Raw genomic sequence first — 26,362 nt, forward strand, 5'->3', positions numbered from 1 at the left:
AATGGATAAAAACAAGAATTCAACAGAATGATTAAATAATATCAGGGTGAACCGTGTTTTAATTGTACAATTATTATTATTTTGGTGAAATGTGGGTGATGCGGTGAATGTCCTCTTGTGGATGGTCTTAGCAGAATCCATTAATACATTAATACTGATGATGATTGGGGTGTACTACATTGCGTTTGGTGTGTACTGGATGATTAATGGTGTGTGTACTGGATGATTAATGGTGTGTGTACTGGATGATGATTGGTGTGTGTACTGGATGATGATTGGTGCGTGTGCTTTCATTGCGTTTGGTGTGTACTGGATGATGATTGGTGTGTGTACTGGATGATTGGTGTGTGTACTGCATTGCGTTTGGTGTGTACTGAATGATGATTGGTGTGTGTACTGCATGATGATTGGTGTGTGTACTTTCATTGCGTTTGCTGTGTACTGGATGATGGTTGGTGTGTGTACTGGATGATAATTGGTGTGTGTACTGCATTGCGTTTGGTGTGTACTGGATGATGATTGGTGTGTGTACTGGATGATGATTGGTGTGTACTGGATGATAATTGGTGTGTGTACTGCATTGCGTTTGGTGTGTACTGGATGATGATTGGTGTGTGTAATGTATTAAGTTTGGTGTGTAATGTATTAAGTTTGGTGTGTACTGGATGATGACTGGTGTGTGCACTGGATGATGACTGGTGTGTGTACTGCATTGCGTTTGGTATGTACTGCATGACAATTGGTGTGTAATATTATTCTCTGATACACTGGTTCACCTTATGCCTTTGTCAAGCAAAAAGTACAGTGCACTTGTTACAAAGGTGAATATTATGCCATACTGACTATTACCTGTAAGTACTGTATTATGTGTTTATAAATAAACATCAATTTTACACCCAAAAATATAACATTTTTTTTTTAATTCAGAATATACATCTTCATTCATACCTCCATTCTTTTTTCTCTTTTTGTACTATGCTTATTTATGTATGTTTATGAATGTATGATGAAAAATAAAAAAGATAATGTTTATGATACTTAAAATGTCTAAACAAATGTTAGGAAATATTAGTACACATACAAAAACCTATGACTGAACAAGTAAATATTAGGCCTGCTCAATAACAATGATTGGAAATCCACATGCCCTTGATTACTTGTTTTTAAAGGGTTAGGCAACAAGAGTAATATAGCAAATACAGGAAATGTACAAGGCCATACAAATGAATACCAATCAGTTATCTCTACTGGGTATGAATCAAGCACTTTGCACTAAAAGTATAATGAAACTAGAATAGAGCTAGGCCTATATAGTATATCAAACTGTTTGAAAAAAAAAACTTTTAACATGCATCATGATATATTACTATTAGAATTTTCTTACATTAGCACTGGTAATTACATTAACAAGATTGGTAATTACATAACATAAATATTCATAGTTGTAGTACTAACTGTAGTACCCATAATACAGGATTTGGACCTCTTGCAGTATTATTATTAAATATCATTAACAATTATTAACAATATATTTATAGGTCCTGTTTCTATTGAGCAAAAAAATACTTTTTAAGAATGGTTCTTTAAGAAATTCGTTCAGAAATGGGTCCAACAAAAAAGAACTGATTTTAAAAACCAGTTTCAAAACACCAACTAATTCCAGTCTAGATCGCAAAGAGTCGCTGGTTTCCATGGAGCAATCATGGACTCAATTTGACCCTTAAAAAACTCAACTCTGCTGCGCAAAGATTTGACAGTCATTTAGTTCTCTAGATATTCTGTGTATTTTGTGTGTGGAAAAAAGATTAATTTAACTACTATTAATTACAAAATGTCTTTTTGTATTTCATTTATTACGTGTATAAATATAAATAAAGGCACAATATTTGTTTTATTATTTTCTGTGTTGTGTTTCTTTTAATTTAACATAATTCGATCAAGCCAACAATGCTTAACAAGATAAAATACAGTACAAAAGGCATTACCTATTAGGCCTACTATTCCTACAACGGTAACAAAAATCTTTAGGAGAATGGCATGGAGGAAAACCACCCTCCACTGTACATGTATTGGACTACATCATGCAGGAATGCACACATGGTAATTTTGTATAATATCAGTGTAATATACAGTACAATTGTTTTTCCAATGATTGCGATTATTTAACAACTAACAAAACCTGTTCTTTTGGGACAGGCCTATAGAGTGTTAACATTTCCACGGTTAAATTCCTGAATAATAAAAGAATAGATGCCTTCTTGAGAAAAACCACAACCAACTGTAAATACCATGAAATCATAATTAAATATTGACAATTTTATTTTGTAAATTAAAAAGTCAAATTTAGTTATACAAAAATATCTTTTTGCTCAAATCATTATCTTCTAAAATTGTCATCTTGATGTACATTTTTATGTCATCAAACCAAAAAATTATTACAAATATGTGGGTCCCATAATTTCATTTCATACATTGTGTATTCTGTATATTCTCTATTTATGACACATAATTCAGCACTATAAGCGTACAGTGATGGTATACAGTACATCAACCTTTTGTTCTCATAATTTAACATACATGCTTTTTCACAGATTTTAATGAAATGTTATTTTATTATTATTGTTTTACTACTTGTTTTAAAGTAGACTGAATGATAAACTTGTACAAAATGAACTATTGTACAGCATACAGTACATTTAGCCTGGAGATAAAGTAGATTCAACTGTTCAAATGCATCATGTCTTTATGCAAAATACTACTATGCAAATGATATACAAACACTAAATTACTCTTGATGTATCAGATGGGTTTTGATGGCCTAATAAAAGCCATTGTAAAGTGTACAGATTACTTTTGTAAAAATATGCAATACTTCGTAAACGAGTTATGATTGTTTACGGAAGGTGAAATATCTATGCCGTACAAACTAGTACAAATAAATAGAAAAATACAGATAAAATTAAAATACCAGCTTAGACATGGTGAATATTTCAAAGTGTTCTAAAATAAGACTTGAAAGTTATAAACCATCTTCATGAGATTCTTCAAATAGGAGTCATGGCAATGAAAACGACTGACTTGTATTCACACACGATCACACCTACCTACTTATATATGCCAGAAAGCATAAAGTGGAATAGTTATTTTTAAGGATACCACATACAGCAATTTCAATGAAATATTTTTACCAGTTGCTCATTGTTTGTACTCGTGAAAATTTAAAAGGAAGTAGCAACGTTGGTATTAAGCTCAGCTTCAATTTCAATTTTGCCTTGGGAGCCATAGGCCTTACGGCGAAGCTGAAATGATGCCTGGAAAAGCAATCCCGTTCCTCATCAAGCATAATACTTTTTTACCACATATTCTGTTCTAAATAAATACTAATAGTACAAAAAGTAAAAGTTCCACAAAAAAATACCTGGCGTTTGGTAGAAAATTACCGTTAAAGTTGGTAAATATGCCAACGATTTCTTACGAAATAGCGAGGCTGAAACAACTGGTGGCGCACTATAACTAGACTGTACTATTATTTTCACGGTTTATAAGAAATATATAGGCAAGTTATTTATTATCAAAATAGATTTATTCTTTATTTTTTTAAATAAATTTGGTGAATACAAATTTATATTAACTCTAAAATTGAAATTTAGAGTTAATAATTATCCCCCGACATTAAAACATTTATAATTACAAATGGCTTCAACTGTTCGTATAATGGTTTCTCCCGACAGGTAGGCTATTAATAGCAGTAGAAATACAGCAGCAATAATGCTAAGTTTATACCGTAGGATGTACATAGTGACTGATATGATTTAACTGTGAAAAATATAGAACACATATTCCTAGTAATAAACACCAATGCAATAGTAAATTTAAATTATTAAATAAAATACAAACATCAAATATTTGTTTTGTTTCAATGTAATTGTATTTATTCTCATGGTTAATATTTTTCTTTATATTCTCATGGTTACACAATTTCTTTTAATGGTTACACAATTTCTTTATATTCTCATAGTTACTATTTTTCTTTATATTCTCATGGTTACAGTTTTTATTATTATATTCTCATGGTTACATTATTTATTTATATTCTCATGGTTACAGTTTTTATTATTATATTCTCATGGTTACATTATTTATTTATATTCTCATGGTTACAGTTTTTATTATTATATTCTCATGGTTATATTATTTATTTATATTCTCATGGTTTCCATTTTGTTTTCATTTTTTTTAAATCTTTTTTTTTATTCACATGCTCACAGTTTCTGTTTGCTTAACCATGGTAGTGTTTCACATTGGTTATAGTGTAGGCCTATTACATTACAGTTACTTTTTATGATGATTTTGTTGCATTCAAAACCGTATAAACTACAGTATATTTCATATTCATCTTCCTCATATAGTCTAATTCCTCATAGTCCAATTCATCATAGTCTAATTCATCATCTTCAATGCCATAGTCTGGTGTGTCTTCTTTTTCTTCTTCTTCTTCTCTTGTCCTGTTTTCACACTCATCTCATTCACACTCGAACAGTTAATCCTAGAGCAAGTGACTTTGGAGTCTGCCTTCTTCCTTTCCAAGGTACAGGATTTCCTGGCATATCGATAAAATTTTCGTTCGAGTTTCTTCAGTAACATCTGAAAATGAGGTTTGTATAGTATCTTCTGCAGCACCAACACACTTTGCGATTAGATTAAACAACTCATATGGCACAATTTCAGATATGTCAACATCATTAATGTCTGCTGCTCTTGGAGGCCATTCACTCTGCATACCTTTGTTTGATTTGATGGCATTATTTACTATCGTACCTGCAAGTATATTTTATAGCATTCGATGAATGAAACATAGTAATAATAAATTTATATAAAGCATATACTGTATTGTGTACAGCATTTATGATCGACACCACTTACTATCATAACAGTTTTGTTTTTTGAGTGCATACAGCTTTCACCTCTTTGATCCACAGCATTTCCTTAATTATGCAATAACATTTATTGTTGTTATTTAAAAATAAACCAATATATACAAGTTATTGTATTTTAACCGTACCTGCAAAATATAGAGTCCTTAGTTTGTCTCTATTGTCACCATCAGTGGAGATTTTGTGTGTTGTAGAAGTAGTTGGAATATCTATGTCATACTCTGATGATTCATCTGTCTCCGTTGTACTTTTTCCTGATGACAAAAATGGATCAGCCACAAATCCAGGGGATACATTGCTAAAGTACACCAGAACTGATTCATTTCTAATTAAGAAAAAATAAACAAAATATTTAGTTTGACCAATCCACAAAAAGATTTTTTTTTAAATTATCCCTGGTGAAATAATCATTTAATATAAACACACTAAGCAACTAACCTTCTTGTGGGTGAATGAAAAATTAGGTTAGGATAATCCATCCTGAGCTTCTTCTTCAACACGTCTGATCTATAAATAACAGATTAATTGATTATAATTAATTGTTACACAGATACAATGAAGAAATTATTACAGTAACTGGATCTCAAAAATATTACAATTATTTCATCGTTTTTAAGAAGAGATCGACAGCCTACCTTATAGTTGACAAGTAAACATTTTCTGTTTTTTCAATTGATTTCATGAAAAGCTTTTGGAGTTTTGCGAGTCTTGGTATCTCCTGTCCATACTGTAACCGTTTATCAATTACATCTCTGCAAAATACCTTATAGCTTTGCTTATATGTTAAAAAAACACTTTCCAATTCCCTGTAAATAATAATAAATATTATTAAAATATATTTTAATATTTTATAGATTTTGGTGTTTAAAAATTCAACATTTAGACTGAAGCAAATAAAAAAAAAAATTCAAAATGTAAATTCAAAAAACCAACAAGAGTTTTAGAAAGTTACGTTTTACTCACTTTCCAGAATATAGAGCCTATATTGGTATTTAACTAAAATTAATTGTGTAGCCTACTGAATAATATATACTGTATAATATAATATGGCCTAGGGCCTAGGCCTACGTAGTAGTACTGGTACTACAGTAGTAGAAAGCCCAATCAACAACCAAGCACAGAAACTCTAAGAGCACAATATAGATCTAGGCCTATCTATAGATATATAGATCAGTAGCACCCTATATACTGTATCATTTAACTATATTATTAACTCTTAGAGTATTCTGATAATAATCGAAACCAAATATTACCTTTTTTAGTCGAGATGTATCAGTATATCGCCTGTAACAGGTAGCATGAAAACCTAAGCCTGGATGCTCGCGTACGACATCGTCAAACGATTTACCTTCATCAGACATACCAAGAAGCTCCGTCAAATGTATGGCGATTTCCTTGCCGTCTCCATCTAATTTTATCCAACTCTTTGGACAGAGCAACACTTTATTCCATCGAATCTCAGTAATTGGACTGATAATTTCATTTGAATGCTTGTAAATTTGGAAAAAACATTTCAACTTTACTTTGTCTAAGCGAGAAGATCCTTCCTCGTCGGACGCCATTTCGTGTTTACATCGTGTGATTTTGACGTCTGCTGCCTAAACGTCGCGTATGATTGGTTTAACTGATGTCATGTGATACAAAATGGCAACTGCGAAAATATATTCTTTTATACTTTTAAAATCAAGATTTCTTTAAAATGTCAGGAAAATTTTCGTGGAACTTTTTAATACGTGATTAATTTATTTTTATGTATATGAATCAAGAGAGTTCACTTATTATGCTTAATGAGGAACAAGAAAAAATGTTTTCATCTTCACCGTAAGGCCTACCAGCATAAACAAAACCTAAAATGTATTAGCTTGTCAAAATGGGAGCAATTTTACATTAAATTAATAAAAGAAAAGGGAGAAGGGGTTATGATACAAACATTACCCATACTTACACATCCTCCAAATGTAAGAAACCGATAAAAATTCATATATGGATCATCGTGGTGGCGTGGTTCTTCCAATATATTGTAAACACGATTGTCCATTTTAATTTTACATTTATTGCAACACGCCATTAAACAGTTTGTAGTTTTTAAATAGTTCACAAAAAAGCTGTACATCTACGTTGTTATTACTGTACTATCAATGATTCTACATCACAATATGATTGCATAGATTAACATCTGTGTCTTACATTAAAAAAGTGTTCAAAATCTCTTCCGAGGGAATTGCCATTTTCACCCGCATGCATGGGTGATAACACAATCTGTACAGCTACAATCTTTAAGATGTACAACAAAATGTGACAAACAACATCCAAACATTCGGGCGGGGTTTCTATTCTTGCTATGTCTGATGTCTACAAACAAAGGATGATCAGAATTCTAAACTAAACATATGATACATGCATACCAATCCACACTGTACAATCCAGGTACAACAAGACACAACACAAGTTGACTTGATATATAATATTAAAATTACCAATAAAAAATGGGAATCAATAAGCGAAATGTTTGTGTATAAATCATCTAAGGTGTATGTAGAATTGATACTGAAACTATAGTACTGCATTAATAGTAATACTATAGTTTATAAATATCCTCAAATATTGCAAAGCTGTTGCATTTATCCTGCAAAAGTTATTTATTTTAGTCCATTGTCCACTAGATGGACACAAGTTGATCCATTCACACAAAATGTAGAAACCTCTAGATTTGTAGGTTTAATACAACCATAATTTGAAACATGGAATATTGCTCCATATTTCTATACTGTTAAGCAAAAACAAATCCTTTTCAAATTGACAATATTCCACATTTTGGAAGATAATATCCAGAAACAAGCGCGATCTAAAGTGATATTCCTCCTTATGTTATTCTCTGGTAAGCCTAGCTTCATTTTCAGGGTACAGACAAGCGTGTAATATTGCTAACAATTTTGATAATGCTAAGCTCAGTTATCAGCAGATTTCAAACACGGTAAATAACAGTTGACGGCAGCTACTGTCACAAGGAAGCTCGCTGTTATGAACTACATAATATTAAACACTAGGTCTACAAACATGATCTTGAATGTATGAATATTACAATAACTATGGCTTCTGCGCTTCTCAGCAAAATGCTGACTAATTTTAGAAATCAAATATTCACTGTGCTGTTTTTTTAATCAGCATATATAATCAGAAAGCAAACGACTCTTCAATTCATTGGACAATGAATTGTAACACTAGGTACTATTGAATAAAACGATATTGAGCGAGTGTAATGATTTCTTAGGTTTGTCCCCCGCCGCCTCGTTTACTTTGTTGGTATTGTACTCCAATCTTTTAGTGGATTATTAATAGCCACTTATTGTAATATGTGTCAGTCCTGTTCAGTGATGCGTAACAGATCCAAGCATGTTTTTTTTTGTGACAAAAAATATTTAATCTTCAATTTGAATAATGGAATAAGTTGAGGTTTGCATATTTTGTTAGCATTTGTTCTTATGAAGACTTTTGATAGATTATGTTTAAGACTAAAGACCTTGACAAGTCAATAGAGGACGTAATTCATCTGTATTTATTACATGTTTATTTGAAAATAGAAAACAATTTAAATACAAACGTGCCAAATTTATTAAAAAGAGCCTTGATATATTTTGGGGAGAGAAGGCGGGAAAATGTACAGTATTGTCAAGTCTACTGAAAATAATAATATGAAATAGAACTACTTAACATATAATAAACAAAGACCATTAATTGTCCAGCTTCTAGTCATGCAATAATTGGTAGTAAGAGGAAACAGCCCAGGGATGATTAGGCCCATTTTATTAATAATGTATAATTTGCATTTTATAAACATAAATTTTTCGATAACATTTAATGTTTGTTTTGTTTCATTTTCAGAGAGACTGTGAGGGTAATAAAGTCTGTAGAATAATGATGCAATAAAGCAAAAACTATGAAAGTTTGACTTAAAATATAGGGCCTAAGACACGCCAAAAATTTTAATTTTTTAGCCACACGATTGATGTAAACAAATTGCACCCTCTATTGGCCACCTTGCGAATGCATGAAAATTCGAAATAATAATTGCATATAAAATTCAGTTTTCACCAATATCAATAATATATGTTATGTTATTAAATGAAATAACAATTGTTGTTAAGCCTTGCATGAATAATGATTAACTTTTAAGTTCAAGGGTGATAATAATAATACAAGGTGAAGAAGCTGAATTAAGGGCATTAACATTACAAATACATTAATACTAGGTTATAATAAGCTATCAAATATCTATACTTTTTAAAAGACGCATTATCTATATTTTAACACAAAAAATAATTCATTTATGAGGTCCGCGCCTATTAATTTACTAATTTAAGCATTCTTCAAGGTTTAGTGATGGTACAAAAAAATTCAATAAGCATGATCTATGAAGTTGGTTCATTTCATTGTCTTGGCAATACTGATATATCTCTGGATTCTTTATAGAATGGCAACTTTAAATTTACTCTTAAATAATGCAAATAAACCAACAGGGAATTAAAAAGAATTGCTTGAATGACTAATTAAATGAACTTATTATTTATTACTTATGCAGAAACTGTTGCCAGAAACAAAAGCATTCAAAAGCCCTACAGCATGTAATCGTTCTAAGAAAGTTGCAATTGGATATTAAGATATCAAGAACTTTATTTTATTCTTGAACCAAAACAATATTCATAATTCTATTCAGATCTAAATATTGAATTATTGTGGTTTTACACACAAAAAAAACCCCTGCGTTTATATCATGTATAAACAATATTTATTTTTGGGGAATTATAATGACCTATTGCTTTACTTGCCAATGGATGTAAAGTATTTGTGGCAGTAATTGCTGTACTTGCCGCTATTGTGGTGATAGTAGATAACTTTGCAACCCAGAGAACCATGTCAAGCAAACTTCATGGCCTTGAAGACCAGAAGGTCATGGCAGACAGAATCAAAAGATACGGTCACACTACAGCCTAAGGGTATGTTCAGACTCACCGAGTTATGGTGGAGTTATCTACGCAAGGCGTACGGTAATTCGTGGCGTTAAAAGCCAAGGTGTTCAGACACAATGACCAACATTCCAATACCTTGAGTTTAAAACACTCTGATCAGGTCAAAGCAGATAGAACTATATGTATACATTCATGACAATGCATAAAAGTTAACATCGTTTACATTGTTTTTTTTAATTTATATAATGTTTACCTTCAAATATACTGATTTGTTCTTACTTCTTGTAGAATTGCATTTTAATTCAAAATAATTTAAACGTAATTGTTACACGGACAATAATCTGATTAATTGATTTAATTTATGAAAATATCATATCACTGACGCCAACTTTACTGTTCTTTAAAATCTGAACCTAAAAATACATTTGACATAGCTATTTCGCTGTCGTATCATAGGGTACGGGTATGTAGTTGCTGTCTGCTAATCGTGGTCGTTGTGTATTTTCATTGGTTAAGGTTAAAATCACTGATGCATCACTGGATTAGCATTATCAAATCTACCCTCTCCCGCTAGAATTATTAACGCCACAGCTCCCTAACGCTAATCCGTGGCATGGTTCAGACACAAAAATATGTACGCTGCTTACATAACTCTATCGTAAACTCCATGAGTCTGAACATACCCTTAGTCTGGCTTGACTCACCAAGATCAACATTTTTGTAGTGTGATCGAACAAACATGGATCGATTCGTGCCTGGCTTGAAATCGATCTCACTCCAGGCAACTCAACCTAGATGAGCTACCCTGATTGACCCTGGGTTGGCCTTAGCGTGACAAAGATTGACATTCTTTTCTGGAATTTGGCCAATCACAGCCATCAACAATGTGTTCTTTATTGGGAAGTTTAGTGGATGTATAGCCAAATGGTTTTTTTCATAGATCATCTCACCCTTTTTCAATTTCATCAGACTTTCTAGATAACACATGAAGATATCAGAGGTTGTAACTATCACCGGCAGTTTGTACACTGTGTATTGCCATTCATTGACGAAACTAACATTGGCAAGATGGGACGCCGCCTCTTTCTGCAATCGCAATGAGTCGCGGCAGGCTTGAGGCTGTAGTACTGTAGCCATAGTCTTAAGAGTTGTCAGTGTACCACTGTACATACAGTGTAGCATAAGAGAAATTACAGGATCCACCTTTTAATAAAATTTGACGTCATCAAAATGAAACATGAAGATAACAGTTTTGGAAGATACAGTAATCATCTGAGCATCAACATATAAAAATGTAGAATCGAGATGCGCGCTCTTATTAATGTGATTAACTATGATGCAAAAGATGACTTTTTTACTTGCAATTGGTGATCAGACAAAATCCGACATGTTTACATGAACTTCTACTATTCAACATCTTGAACCATCAAACGTGAGGGTCAATTTTTATTCTGAGGAGCTATAACATATTGAAATTTAAGTGACACAACATTAACATTGTTTGATATGATAATTCATAAACATTATTGTTTGTGATGCAGAAGATTATTAGAAAATATTAAAATTTGGAGAAAAATGGGATACGGATTTAAGCGAAAAATGTGATGAGCCATATGATGACGTCACAGTTAAAACTTTTACATGGATTCATAACTTATCCGCTTGTACTGTATAACAAGTTAAAAACCTTTGATCCAGTAATTCAATGTGTACGTATAGCGCGATCAACCCTTTGAGATGTGGCCCGTATCCCATACAAGGTAATTTACTGTCCCAGGACGCGAGGCCTGTATACTTTTTGAGCATAAAACCAATTTTTCGGAAGGCCAAAACATTTCACATAACAATATAACCAACAATTGCAGAAAGTCATAACAATTTAAACAATTTTGATTATAAATTAAATTTGCACATTTCTAAATTATAAATGTGCATTTAACTTTTGTGATTTTTTGTTTACCGTATGTTATTTTTAATTCACAAAAAGTTTGCCCTTTATTATAGTTTGACTCTGGATACTAAGAAAATGGCCGAAATCGTAGATTACCATATAAGAAGCTTGCATACGCCAGTGCAACCATGTCAAAGCCACATTATTTAAATGCTTGCCATATTTTATTATGTTATTTTATCCAAAATCATTTAAGAATTGAATCCTGCAGACCGATTTAAATTACCAAACATTCAGTCATTTGATGTGAATATCAGAAATATTTAAAACACATTTTATTACTCTTTTTTCGTAATATAATACAGTATATAATAGTAGTACATATTTTAAATCACTGTATTTAAAATGAATCTGAAAATAAAACATTCAGTAGAACTAAAGATAAATTCATTATTTCTGATGTACAAAATTAAAGGGAAAAAGTAATACGCGGTAATTTATCAAAAACAATTTGCACTACAGTATTAACATGGGAAAGAACATAGTAACAACATTAATATACAACATCCATTAAATAGTTCAGTCAACAAATCAAATTTGTTTCTCATAAACATTACTTTATAACAAAAGTGAAATCAGCAACAATTTTAAATAGCATTTAAAGCACTGGATATTCATCATCACCACCATTAATAGCAATATGGAAATATAAAATGTCATATTAATTTCAATTCCTTGTTTGGTGAACTCTTCAATTTAAATTCATCTTTCCAAATGAGGCTTTCTCGTGATCTAACCACTAATTGTCAGTAATCTTACTTAATCCACAAGTATGAACATATGGCAAAGACACACCCCCTCAAACATCATCCATAATTATATACTACGCTATCTAGTTGAATGTAATGACAATTGCCGACTAAGTGCTAAAATGAATTCAACTTATTAACATATTTTATTCTTGCAATGAATTAAAAGCTACTACTACATACAGTTCAAATTCAAAAAGAAATAGAACATAATTTGATAAAAATTTAATTTGCTAAATAATTTATATAGTCTATTATTTATTATTATTTTATGGAATGGAAATTATTTGGCTAAAATAGTTCAGAACTGCTTGATACTGTATCTCACTTGTCAGCTAGTACAATGGCCTAATAAGTTAACAATAATAACAGATGGTGAATTAGTCCTTTTCCTAAAGTTAAATTAGTTGAAAGCAGATATTGAATTGAAAATGAGTCTAGCAGCAGTTGGATAATGATGATGATGTTCTGGCAGTTCATGGCAGATCAAGCGTTTAATGTTAAACTGTAGACTTACTGCTGACTACAGTTTACTACAGTGAAGAATACATTGGACTGGATTGTTTTTTAAATAAAAAACTGTATTTGATCCTAAACCAAGTCACCACCTCAATGTCCAATCAATATCATCCAAACAGTAGTTGAACTCAGAGAAGTATAATATTATGTTAAAACTTAAAATCATTTACCAACCAAGATATAGTGTAGCATGTGTTTCAATGGGCCCGTTTCTGCTGCCAACCCAAAATATACCGTATAAATATACCGTATAAATATACCGTATATATACCGTATATGAAATTCGTGCACCGTTTCCGCTGCACATACTTTGTGGGTGGGTTGTAAAAAAGTTGGCTTTCATTACCCAAAATGCATTTCGTGAGACGGAAGTATGGATTGACCTCGTGTAGTGAGGTTTTTACCTACCGGTACCGTATGCTGACAAAAACAAAACAATGATGGTTTCTCAAAACGTCGTAGCATTGCTTTCTATTTTAAATCTAATGAGCAGAAGTGGCAACGAATTTACACCGCACATACAAGCACAATCTAGAAATGTCACTATAAATCAACTCTGTTATTCAAATTGAGTTTATATTATGCTATATTATCCTATATTGCCGTTTTAATTTCCATTTTCTATTATACAGTATTTTACCATGATTTTACATCACGTTGTTGTGTAAGAACATTCGATTTATTGTAATTAAAATCTCGGTATCTCTTCTGTTGCCATGCAGTCTCCCCCCAACTTTCGCTTCCCCCCACAATTGAATTGCAAAAATAGTGATTTGTTCGGTCCACAGTGACATTTTGATCTGTTGCTTGCTTTTACACGTGTGTTTCAACTTTCAGTGCAGCAGAAAAACCAAAACAAACGCGTCGCGCTCTGTTAGTTTTTGACCTCGTGTCATGAGTCGGGTCACATTTACGGTATATTTTGAGTGCAGCAGAAACGGGGAACGAAATATACGGTATATTTTGGAATATACCGTATAATATCCACAAACGATGGGGATATTTATGCAGTATATATACCGCAAATATATACGGTATATTTTTTATGAGACCCATTTCTGCTGCCAAAAAATATACCGTATATAAAATATACCGTATATATACGGTATATTTTTGGCAGCAGAAACGGGGCCAATGATGTACAGTAGGGCCAAATATTGGTGATTTAATACTGTACTACTGTACTTATTATTATTTTTAGTAATTATCATTATTAAAAAGCGCATTTTAAAAGAAAAGTACATAAAGATAAATGTGAATGAAAGTTTAAAGGTGTTTCTTAAAATACACTAGAAATAGTGGCAAATTACTATTCGATATTTAAGAACCTTGGACCTTTTTAGTGATAGAGGGACAGAAAGGTACACGGATGATCTAAGGCCAGAACAACAAGGCAATGCAAATTAATGATATCATCTTTAATACATTTTGGGTAACTTTATGAACATGCAGTACGATCGATCTTAAAATCAACTCTCTGCTGGATCGGTATCCAATGCAGTTTGCTTAGTAATAGATATATGAACGCTTGCTGGCAGTTTGATTCGCAACATGTATACAATTGGCATGTTATTGTACAAAAACCTTTTGCCATTGATATAAAACAGGCCTGATGACCCCATAGCATAATCAGTCTCAGTTTATTATATTTTAAATGCAATTGATTAAACAAAATTTTTACAGGTTGTCATGATTAGAGAAAGACTTCATTCAATAAAAATATTCATCCAGCAAAATGGATTATAGTGTATTAATGAAAGTGCATTGAGGGATAGGATAGAAACAAACCCACAAACAAAGAAGTATTCTTTAACTACAGTAGAAACAGGGTAAAATAACTTGTTCGGATGACTGAGCAAGTATGCTATTTAAAAACATGCTGCAAATTCTAAACCTTAATACTTGTTTAACAGAGTTTGAAATGATAAATATGGTCATTTTCACAATCAGTGGTGTAACTTTTGTACTGTCAGGTCCAAAATTTCAAATGAAGTATATAACATTACAATACTTTTACTAAAATCATGGAACAAAATATATGAAATTTTAACAATTTTACTTTTTGGAGCTTAATTACTTTAGTATTTTTGTGAAATCATGTCATATCCACCGTAAAACGGGTAATCTGAGAAAAATAATATTTTTGTTGTCAACAAAGATAATTGAAAAAATATCTGCAATGAATTTACCCTAAAATCATTTTGGGGTTGGATAACCATGGCAGATTTAGGGGGATGAATATGGTGGCTAGCAACCCCCTTAAAAAAAATGATACAACCAACCCCAGCGACTGTCGCTAGACATCGATTCGACGCACCTGACCCTTTTAATTAAGAAGGGTAGGCCTAGAGCTAGGGTTAGCATTATACTATAGTTGTGTAAATAGGCCTACATAGTGAAAGAGCCATTCAAGAGTTTAAAAAGAAAACATTTGATTTAAAATCTTTGGAAAATATACCCACAACTCGGTTATTTTCAAAACACACGCACTCCTACTACACATTGTCCTGGTAAAAAATTCCCACGTACAACATTTTTTTACTCGTACAGTGCGCTCGGAGTATAAAAAACATGTTTTTTTCACTTGAATTATATTTTTCCAGGTTTTTCTAGTAATTTTTTAAAAAAATAGACGATTTCAACTTGAAATGACATCATATAAAGTTACAAAGTAAATTGTCAAAATTATGCCTATTAAATACGGTAAGAGCTAATAGTTCAAAATAGTAATTTGAATCTACAATTATAGCTCCTCAGGATCACCGTAACCCCTCAATCTTATAATGCAAGTAGATACTGTAAATTGTAGATATGAATTCATACAACATTGTTACCTCTCGGATGTTATGACGTCATCGTATGGCCATCCGAATATAAAATATATTTTACATATTCAATTTTCTTGTACTGTACATGTTAAAATGTTGTTGCTGAGATAATTTCCTTAAATTGTTATTTTCGTGTTTCATTTTGATAACGCCACTATGTGTGGCAAACGAATTCACAAATTATTTACCGAGTTGAACATTTTATATGTTGGTGTTTCGGTGTTGCTAAACTCCGCAAACCTAAAAAAAGTGATTGAATCATGTAGTGCAGTGGCGGATCTAGGGGGGGTGAATAGGGTGGCTAGCCACCCCCCTTAATTCTCAAAAAAAAAAAAAAAAGATGCAACCTAATCGCGATTGACCGTCGCTAGACGTAGATTAATCTTTTAATTAAGAAGAGTAGGCCTAGCTAGGCCCTACTACAGCTAGGGTTAGCATTAATAGTTGTGTGTAAATAGGCCTACACAGTGAAAGAGCTAAGAGTTCAATTACTATTATGAATTCAAGAGTTTAAAAAGAAAACACGATTTACAATCTTCGGAAAATACCCATTTTCAAAACACACGCACTCCTAAAACTACCAGCGTCACGTTGTCAAGCTCGCTTCTCGTGTGAATGCTGACGTCATCACTCTCCAAAATACACCATTTTCCATTGCAGTTAATTTCCGCCGCCCTGGTCCGTGTGTGCACAAGCGTTAGCGTGGTATATTTACACCCCTGAGTGGAGTGTAATATCGGGAACTTTTTTCTCGCGCATGAAAGTTTTTTGTATAATATTATGGTATGCAGTATAAACGATAAAAATAAACGAGAAACATGGTGTTCTTTTATTATTTTATAGGCATAAAATAAACATGAAATGTCTTGTATGTACACACGGGACGGCCGAAAAAAGTATGTGGCGTATTTGGCGTTTTTTGATTTGTGTTATAGACACGGCGATTACTGCAATCATTGTATACCAAATTACATTGAGTTATTCACCCGGCTGTAGGGTATATATCTCTGAGGTTAACAGACCACCAAAACACGGTACACAACACATGCACTCTATCGAGGCATTTTCGGAGTACCGCATTACCAAATGTTCATTTTGTTTGAAGGTTTTTCGATCAAAGTTTATTATTAGTTCGTCGAAAAAGATCCGTACAGTATTTAGGAAGGATGTATTTAAATTTACATTATGTAATATTTGTTATTAAGTGTGATGGAAACAGTTTCTCTAGCCTATTAAACAGTGTGTAAGCATCTATTTTTTCAAAATTTTTTGGAGCCTCAGGAGGGGGACACCCCCTCCCAAACCCTCCCCCGCTCGTTTCCCACTACCGTGGCCACCCCCTCTCGTCAGATCCTAGATCCGCCACTGTAGTGTACGACCCACTGGGTATATCCATGTAAAAAAAATATTAAATTTCTACTGTTAACTATTAACTTATTTTTGGGGTAAAACATCATTTTTTGGTCAAAAATGATTGCTAAACCCCGCAAACCTCCAAAAAAACATAGCAAACCCCACATCTGCATTGACGACAAGTACTGGAAATATGACCACAAAAATGGAAGGCCGTCGATCTACAGTACCTCCCTATATTTAATCATACACTGCCTGGCGGCAAGGCTTTCCCGACAATGATTTGTCCTGTATGTTTTTAGGCCACCATTCTGATTCAGTGTTTACTCTATAAATTACCGTAGCTTTAGTTTTTAGAAGTATGGATACGGTACCATATCTTTAGCTACAACGTATAATTATTTAAGCTAATTTTTCCAGAATATTAATAATAATATATAGGCCTATATTGGGTAAATAACCTATAATATCGCATTTTTCGTCTCTTTGTTGCACCAATGGAAGCCTAGTAATAGTATGGTTTGCAACTAAAAAAAATAATGTTTTTGTATTATTGTACCTACCTTTTTCCCTCGTTGAATCATGTCGCAAATAAGGTACGACCCTCTGGATGAATACGGTAAGCAAAGAAAAATATACATAAGGAACATTTGACATGCCATATACGCGACCGATTCGAAACGCGACCGAAATGATATGTAACCCTCTAGGCCCAGGACCTCCTAGGCGGAAGGCTCATTCTAGGCCTAGGCTAGGCCTATGCCTACAACGGATGCCCCTACTACAACTTACATACAGCAAAAGCTTTTATGAAGCAAATTTACCACCTGAAACAAAACATTTTTTTAGATATTAAATAGACCTTTTAATACGTAGCATACCTTTAAAAAATATCACAACAACTATTTCTTAAACATGTTAAAAGTGTGTTCTTTCTACTTCTTTTAGCCTTCCAAATAGCAATTGGTTATAACGACGAACGAAGCTGTGTCGAATCCCGGAAGAAGTCTCCCACCAGAGCACACACACGGTGTGGTGGTGGTGTTCATCATCAAAACATACGTACGACGTACACACACACCGCACCAACCACACTGCAGCAAAAAAAGAGGAGAGAAAGCAAGTAATTGAGGGCGCTTATATGTTTTGTTTCCCAGCAGAGCAATTATAATGTTTCCTTACAGTTGTTTTAGTCTTAAGCTAGCTCACTATGTCGGTCGGTTGGCTGGTCGGTCAGTCGGTTGGCCGGTCGGTTGGCCGGTCGGTCGGTTGGTCGGTAAACTAAAAAATGGCGAATTGTTTTTAGAAATCACTTTGTGGGATTATACTAGGGTACCTCCTTATTCGTCCAGTATAAGTTAGAGTAGGACCACTGGTCCCGTTTACTCAGCCCTCAACTTTAAAATTTTAGTGTAACTCAATTACGATTTTTAATATACACATTAGTGTCCAGTATAAGTTAGAGTAGGACCATTGGTCCCGTTTATACATCCCTCGTCTTTTAAATTTTAGTGTATCTCGATCACATATTTTAAAATAATAGTGAAATTTGATACTGTTTGTGAGAAAATGGCGGGTTGTTCATGAGAGTCACTTGGTGGGATTATACTAGGGTACCTCCTTAGTCGTTCAGTATAAGTTAGAGTAGGACCACTGGTTCCGTTTGCACAGCCCTCATCTTTAAATTTGTGAGTGTAACTCAATTACGATTTTTTAAATATATTAAAATTTGATACTCTATTTGTGAGAAAATAGCGAATTGTTCTTGGAAGTCACTTTGTGGGATTATACTAGGGTACCTCCTTATTCGTCCAGCATAAGTTAGAGTAGGACCACAGGTCCAGTTTACTCAGCCCTCATCTCTAAAAGCTGAGTGTAACTCAATTAAGATGTTTAATATATAGTGAAATTTGATACTGTTTTTGTAAAAATAACGGATTGTACCTGGAAGTCACTAGGTGGGATTATACTGGAGTACCTCCTTAGTCCTTCAGTATAAGTTAGAGTAGGACCACTGGTCCTGTTTACTCAGCCCTCATCTTTATAATTTGAGTGTAACTCAATTACGATTAATATTTTTAAATATAGTGAAAATTGATACTGTAATTGTGAGAAAATGGCGGATTGTTCCTGGTAGTCCTTGGTGGGATTATACAAGGGTACCTCCTTAGTCGTTCAGTATAAGTTAGAGTAGGACCACTGGTCGTCCCGTTTACTCAGCAGTCTGCATCTTTAAAATTTGAGTGTAACTCAATTACAATTTTTAAAATATAGTGAAATTTGACACTGTATTTGTGAGAAAATGGAGGATTGTTCCTGGTAGTCACTTGGTGGGATTATACATCCTTAATCGTCCAGTATATTAGAGTAGAACCACTGATCCCGTTTACTCAGACCTCATCTTTTAAATTTGAGTGTAACGCAATTACGATTTTTAATATAGGCCTAGTGAAATTTGATACTGAAAACGGTGGATTGCTCCTGGGCGAGTCACCTGGTGGAATTATACTAAGGTACCTCCTTAGTCGTCCAGTATAAGATAGAGTAGGACCACTGGTCCCGTTTACTCATCCCTTGTCTTTTAAATTTGATAGTAATATAAATCAATTAATAATTTTTGATATATAGTAAAATTTCATACTGTATTTGTGAGAAAATGGCGGATTGTTCCTGGGAGTCACTTGATGGGATTTTACAAGGGTACATCCTTAGGCGTCCAGTATAAGATAGAGTAGGACCACTGGTCCCGTTTTCTCAGCCCTCATCTTTTAAATTTGAGTGTAACTCAATTACGATTTAAATATATATTAAAATTTAGATACTGTATTTTGTGAGAAAATGGCGGATTGTTCCTGGTAGTCACTTGGTGGGATTATTACTATTATTACAAGTTAGTTATATTACCTATATTTAGTCATCTGATAACATTTTTAACCACATCGTTTATTTTTTTTCATAGTTATTTTAAAATGCCTTTCTATTTACAACATTTGTTACAAAGGAATAGAGAATTTACTGTGTAATTTGAACTGATAAGAAAGTGCTTATACTCAGATCGATAATTATTGGAATGGATGTATGAGCAATATAAATTACCGCACCTGGCCTTTAAAGGCAACTGTAGCCGCAGTAAGATGTTGTCTAAAGTCTAAAAAAATCTACAGGCTGGGCTCGGTTTAGTCAGTACAAAAAGTGAAACAATTTTATCAACTGAAGAAAGATGTTACAATCAAAGAAAATGACAAAACAATGCCATAGACCTATATCTATCCAAACCTGCCACCCTCTTATGTTTTTCGGCAAGTATAAGTGGCAAGACCTATAAATACTGTTTAGTTTAGTAAAGTTATTTGTAAGAGTTCCATCCTTATTTGACAAGGTAGCTGGTCACATTCTAGACCATTGATGAGCAAAATCTGCACAAATTACTACATGGTAACTTAAAGAGCACCTGCACGTACCGACCATGTTTTTATCGGTTTACACATCAATATAGTCATGTCAAAGAATTTAATTGAGGAGACTAATGATTATAATCTATATTGTACGTGTCCACAGTTTATCCGAAAAGAAAACAACAGATACGAACAAATAACTTCAGTTACTTTTGAACTAGTACTTAGTTACTGTGTTTTGGGATTGATGGACTTGGTGAAAAAGACATTACTATCTCACTATGGTTTAGACTGAGGTAAACAAAAATCAAACTTTTAATAGGCCAGTACTAAAAATCCCTGTCCCTGACTATATACAGAAGGTTTAAAAAGGCTACGGCAAAGAACGTACTGTAAAGATGCATGTTAACTAATGGTGTTATTACTGTGGTTCCCTTTTATTACACATATTGCATAATGTAGCCTACAAAGTTATGTGCGAAGATAAAAATTACATTCCTACAATGTTGAACCCAGCATTCTCTATAGGAGTAATGGTTCCAGCTGTACAAGATAAATTTTGTTTAAAATGTTTTGTATAATCAACAACACCGGCCTTGGCAAATTCACCTAATAATAATTGTTTAAAAAAATATGAGAAAACTACTATACGCCTACTACAAGAAATTGCACTCGTAATCAACATTACAGCAAATACATATAAACATCATGTGGTTTTGCATTGAAAATAAGGGGTGGGGGAGCATACCCAAAAAATATATGTGGGGTGAGAGAAGCTAAGTCTGTATGACTGAATAATCAGAACAATGTTTAAATGGACTTTAACAGATGGACTTAGAATATTGGCCCAAATACAACCAGCTTGATGATAGGCAGACCGGGAAGAGGGAACAGTGAAATAGGGTTTAATATGTTCAGGGCTTCTTTAGTTGGTGGTATGTTTTCATATGATTGCTGATTTTTTTAGAAAAGATTAGCGCCAAACATAATGAATGATCCTCCTTACAATTTTCAAGACTGAGAAGGGGCAACGCGTATTGCGATTTACTCAGACCAGATTGAATATTTCATATGTTGTGTATATACGAAAAAGTGGATGATGCTAGATTCACCAAAAAGAGGTTTATAATCTGATCCAAGTGTAATGTTGAATTAAGACACAAGCAGTTAATATACAAAATATGGTAAAATGTCATATACTGTACAGACTGTAGGTCCAGATCTATTATTTTTAACTAACTCCAATGGTATGGAGTTAAATGCATATGTTTCTATTAAACGTGAATAGAAACTAGTACTTCATTTTCCATTATGTTAGTGTTTTCTGGAAGTATAGTTTACAAGTTCTTAGAAATCGGACATTATCTGAGGTCCAAGGTCAAATTTCAAATGGCCTCAAATCTTAAAAGTTGTGAATTTTCGATACAAGTTGCCCTACCAAGTGTTTTTATTCCTTTTTTACATTAAATTCATATTAATAATAATAATATTGTAGGCTAATGACAATTTTGAGTAAATGATGTACCATCCCAAATATGAACAATAAAGATTTATAAAATCAGTCTTTTAATAGGCTATTTTTCAGTTTTAATAAAGGTATTCAATTCTCATTCATTGGGGTTTTTTTTCTGTTGAGGAAAAAAAGTTATTCAATTGCATAGAAAAAAATATGATTTCACATATTTATTTAAAAAAATAGAATAAACTGATCGTCTGACAGAATTTGATTAAAAATTACAGTTTTTTCAGGTAAATAATTTTTTTGCCAATTCAATTTTTGGTCAAAGTGAATAACTATTATGATGTGACATTAAAATGTTTTAAAAAATTTTTTTTTTCAGGAGGACAATATATCTTCAAAATTAAAAACTTATACTGTTAGTCAAGAGTCTAGAAAAAAGGCCATTGGCTGCAGTCGCGTGCTCAAGTTAGTGTTTACCGACCAACCGACCAACACAGTGAGCTGTAGAGTTGCATGCGACTAAAAATAACTGATACTAAAATCTTGTAATAATTAGAATGCAAATTTCTTTCAATTAAAGGTACTTTTCTACGTTGAAAAAAAACAGAGCATTTGCGAAACGTACTAATATTTTATTTATTTTTCTCGCAGTATTTATTAGATCAACAAAATGGAAATTTACCTACACATTTATATTGTACCATAGAATATACATACAATGGAAACAGCAATAAAAAACAAGAATTTTAAATTTGTATCAAATTACGTATGTGTTTAGTCAGTGCCCTATCTATGTATTAACAATACAGTATTTTAAATAAATTAAGATTAAACAACTTCATCCTCCTTCGGTTTCGAATCAATAATGCGCAGCGCCACCACCAGTTTTTAAAAGTTAACTAGCCTCAAAGAATATATAACACAAGAATGAATATCCGGGATTTTTGCATTAGAAATTTGTAACAGAGAGTGATGCCCGCAATCAGATGTATACAGACTAAAAAAGACTTGATTTAATATTATACATGTCACATTAAGTAGAATTATGATAATAAATTTTACAATTATAAAACATTTTATAAAACATAGTTAATAACAAACTAGTGTACATTCACTTCTACAAAGAAAGGCCGAACAGCAAAACAAAAAAACAAAAACAACTAAGCATTTACTCAGCATGGCCTATTCTTTGCCATTGCCGCGTACTAATCTACGCCCGGTAAATTAAGTAATGTTTTTATGATATAAATTAGTATAAATACATGTTATTAATAGGATACAATTTTAAATTTATTTAACTTTTTTTTTCAGAAACAAGTTAAATATAGAAATATTATTAAACTATCCTTCGTGAAAAACGCGTAATCAACAACACGCCCGGTTGTGCCCGGTTGATGAAGCGAACTGTTTAGACGGCAATTTTTTACTAAATAAATTGCATGAAACGCGACAAAAAATAACTACACTGTGATTCACTGTCGTTAAAATTGTTAACTTTAAAGGCAGTCTTATTATTAGCTCGACAGGACGCGTATCTTTCTTAGTTTATATCAATCTTGAAAGTTTGGTCACATCTTCAAGTAATTTGAAATTTGTACCATCATCCACTCTTAAAACAATCTAGGCTGGAGTAGGCCTACGGTCTATAAGGGACATGGACATTGAGGCGTTGGACGATAAGCGTTTATGCCCGGTTGAAGCCACCTCAAAGTATTTACTCAGAACAAAGATCATTAAAGGTTCTGAGAAAAAAGTATTTATAAGTCACCAGAAACCTCACCGTAAGGTAACCTCATCTACGATTACAAGATGGATGGTGGAAATGATGGGAATGGGTAATACGGACATGCACGTGGTGCATCTACCTCTCGTAGATTAGGTGTGTCGATGAAAGATATACAAGATACTGCGGATTGGAAATCCGATACTACTTTTAATCGATTTTATCATAAACCCACATCTAATACAGTAGTGGCGAGAGCATTGTTAAGTTTAGCTACAAAGTCGCATATTGATTCGAAACCGAAGGAGGATGAAGTATAATTGATGATTATGCAAGGGTTCCCTCCCTATTGTAAGTTATTCTTGTAACTACAATAAGTTGCCCATGCCCTTCGTAACATAGTTTCATTACATTACAAGTCACATAGATTCATGGTCCGTCACAGGGTACTATAGATTAGTATAGCACTGTAGTACAACAATTTGTATATGTTGTATTGTACAATAAAAGTTGCATTATTTAACGTTACAATGTTAAATATTTTAAGTTGAGTTTTTACTTATCTTTCGAAATTACAAAAAAATATATATATATTATAATTAGCCCGACTCAGTATTTCCTAACGGACGAAACCCATCCACAATGATTAGCCACAGCCAACAAAATGCATATTGATTCTCACCTCCGGAGGACTCGTGTAATCTCGATTATACTTCAGGTATAGATACTCTTGCATGATCATCAATTATAGGCCTACAACTAGTATTATTGTCGATTATATTGTGTATGTGTACATTGTTTTGGAAAATCATAAAGAAATACATACAAAGTGAAAATATTAATTACTGACATTAAAAATAAATACATCTAATAATACAGTAAAGATTTTCCAAGATAGCCCAATAAGCTTATAAATAAGATTGTATTTGAGAAATAGAGATGCAGGTCCCCGGAAATTACACCTAAATTTGAAATATGGAAACGAAATGTATAATATATATTCAGTACCTACTTTCTTTTGAATATAAAAAGAAATAAATAAGCAGGACCAGCCCTACACCGTAAGTGTTGCTAAAGTACGAGCCAGCGAGGAATACAAATGCATGCAATCCATGCGGCCATGACGGGATTCAGCAACATATATTATAAAAATACAGCGCGAGCCACACAAAAAGCCTAATTAATTTTCTATCCAGAAGCAAGTTCAGCTTCATTTTTATGCATATCCTAGTCCGACGGCGGATAGTCCAACTTTGAAGTTGGCCTAGACAGCTGATCTTTACAAATGTTCTAAAGGCCAACTTAACTATTTTGTTTCTAATTTTCTGGCATTATAACGTTTTTTATACGTTTGAGGGCGCTAAACATAAAAGGATAAAAAAAAATCAAAGGATGCCACTGAAAAATAATGTTATAGTGTGCGCATTAAGGCCCTGTCACAGCCTTGAGGTCGTTTCCATGACATCAGATGCATTGATGTTGCCGCTTCATGATATGATGGAAATGGGGACCACAAAAAAACAGTAGCTCGCATAGCTTTAACTCTATTCCACCATAGAAGCGTGGGATTCGAATCCACGACATTCGTGTTGTTAACACGACGCTCAGTCGACTGAGCTACCGGTCATCTTGTTTATTAAAATGTTAATACAAGCTTTCGTTCCCATATGACGTTCATGAATATGCATAGTTATGACGCCACGACGAATTACGTAATATGAAACGCATATAAAAAGACTGTACGTCAGCTATTCAGTCGTCAACTTTGTGGAGCAACGGGTAATTCTCTGTTTTCTCCAGCCTAGAAAATACACATTTATATTTTGTATAATTAGATATTTTGTGACAAAATGGCTGGAAGTAAAGTTAAATGGTTTTTATCTAGATACCTGTTTTGTTTAGGTCTGGTAAATCTGTAATATTACCTGACAAACAACTTCACCAAGTAGCATACAGTTCGGACAGGAGACTATAGTGTTTTGTATTTGAAACTAATTATATGTGTAGGTAAACAATTATCGACTTTAACAAATATTTACCCTTGATTTAGAATTACAATGACTACTATTTTAAAACTCGGAATAACACATAAAACTATACAAAAGGAAAAAGATAATCAATGATAAAAATAATGATTTAATTAAAGAAATTCGTGTTATAAAACTCTTTCAACTGTTTATTGTTATTGCAAAGGTTTTTGTTCTTTGTGTTGTTATTCTTTTTATGAGGTCAGGAAAGCCGTAGACGTGACCATCAATGTTGATAAATGATAATAATCCTGGTGGCCGCCACGTTCATTTGGAAGACCTTTATCACCACCAAGCTCGATCAATATCGGTAAATATGCTATTAATTGATAAACCAATATAAAATCACTCAATTTGTGTACATTGTAATTACCAATATATACCAAAAACTAGAACGACAGAGATAGTGTATATCAACAGGGACATTGTGAAGCACACACATTTCGAATGTTTG

General features: G+C 33.0%; 2 protein-coding genes across 6 annotated transcripts in view; both read right to left on the reverse strand.

Moving 5' to 3' along the window:
* The window catches only part of LOC140052111 (unconventional myosin-IXb-like), a 70,473-nt gene extending 52,002 nt beyond the window's left edge, over nt 1-18,471 (reverse strand). For 4 of the 5 annotated variants that reach the window (XM_072097525.1, XM_072097524.1, XM_072097523.1 and 1 more), the window contains exon 1: nt 6,880-8,231. In XM_072097525.1, coding sequence (XP_071953626.1) covers nt 6,880-7,047 — 168 coding nt within the window. In that variant the 5' untranslated portion in view covers nt 7,048-8,231. Of the gene's footprint in view, nt 1-6,879; nt 8,232-18,182 lie in introns of those variants that run through there. The other variant, XM_072097527.1, reaches the window with a different exon arrangement.
* Nucleotides 3,839-6,647, reverse strand: LOC140051400 (uncharacterized). The gene is made up of 5 exons (XM_072096606.1): nt 6,188-6,647; nt 5,570-5,740; nt 5,373-5,441; nt 5,063-5,259; nt 3,839-4,818 (listed from the first exon to the last, which is right to left on the reverse strand). The coding sequence occupies exons 2-5, from the start codon at nt 5,614-5,616 to the stop codon at nt 4,547-4,549; spliced, it is 585 nt and encodes a 194-aa protein (XP_071952707.1). The 5' UTR covers nt 5,617-5,740; nt 6,188-6,647; the 3' UTR covers nt 3,839-4,546.
* Nucleotides 18,472-26,362: the final 7,891 nt, after the last annotated feature.

The sequence above is a fragment of the Antedon mediterranea genome, chromosome 6, assembly GCF_964355755.1.
Source record: "Antedon mediterranea chromosome 6, ecAntMedi1.1, whole genome shotgun sequence".
In the NCBI taxonomy this organism is placed as follows: Eukaryota; Metazoa; Echinodermata; class Crinoidea; order Comatulida; family Antedonidae; genus Antedon; species Antedon mediterranea.

Excerpts from the sequence above, each read along its gene's own strand:
- LOC140051400 (XM_072096606.1), bottom strand. The coding sequence starts at position 5,616 with ATGAAATCAATTGAAAAAACAGAAAATGTTTACTTGTCAACTATAAG. Across the intron at positions 5,442-5,569 it reads GTTTACTTGTCAACTATAAG|ATCAGACGTGTTGAAGAAGA; the intron begins GTAGGCTGTCGA and ends TGTTATTTATAG. Across the intron at positions 4,819-5,062 it reads AAGGACTCTATATTTTGCAG|GTACGATAGTAAATAATGCC; the intron begins GTACGGTTAAAA and ends ATATACTTGCAG.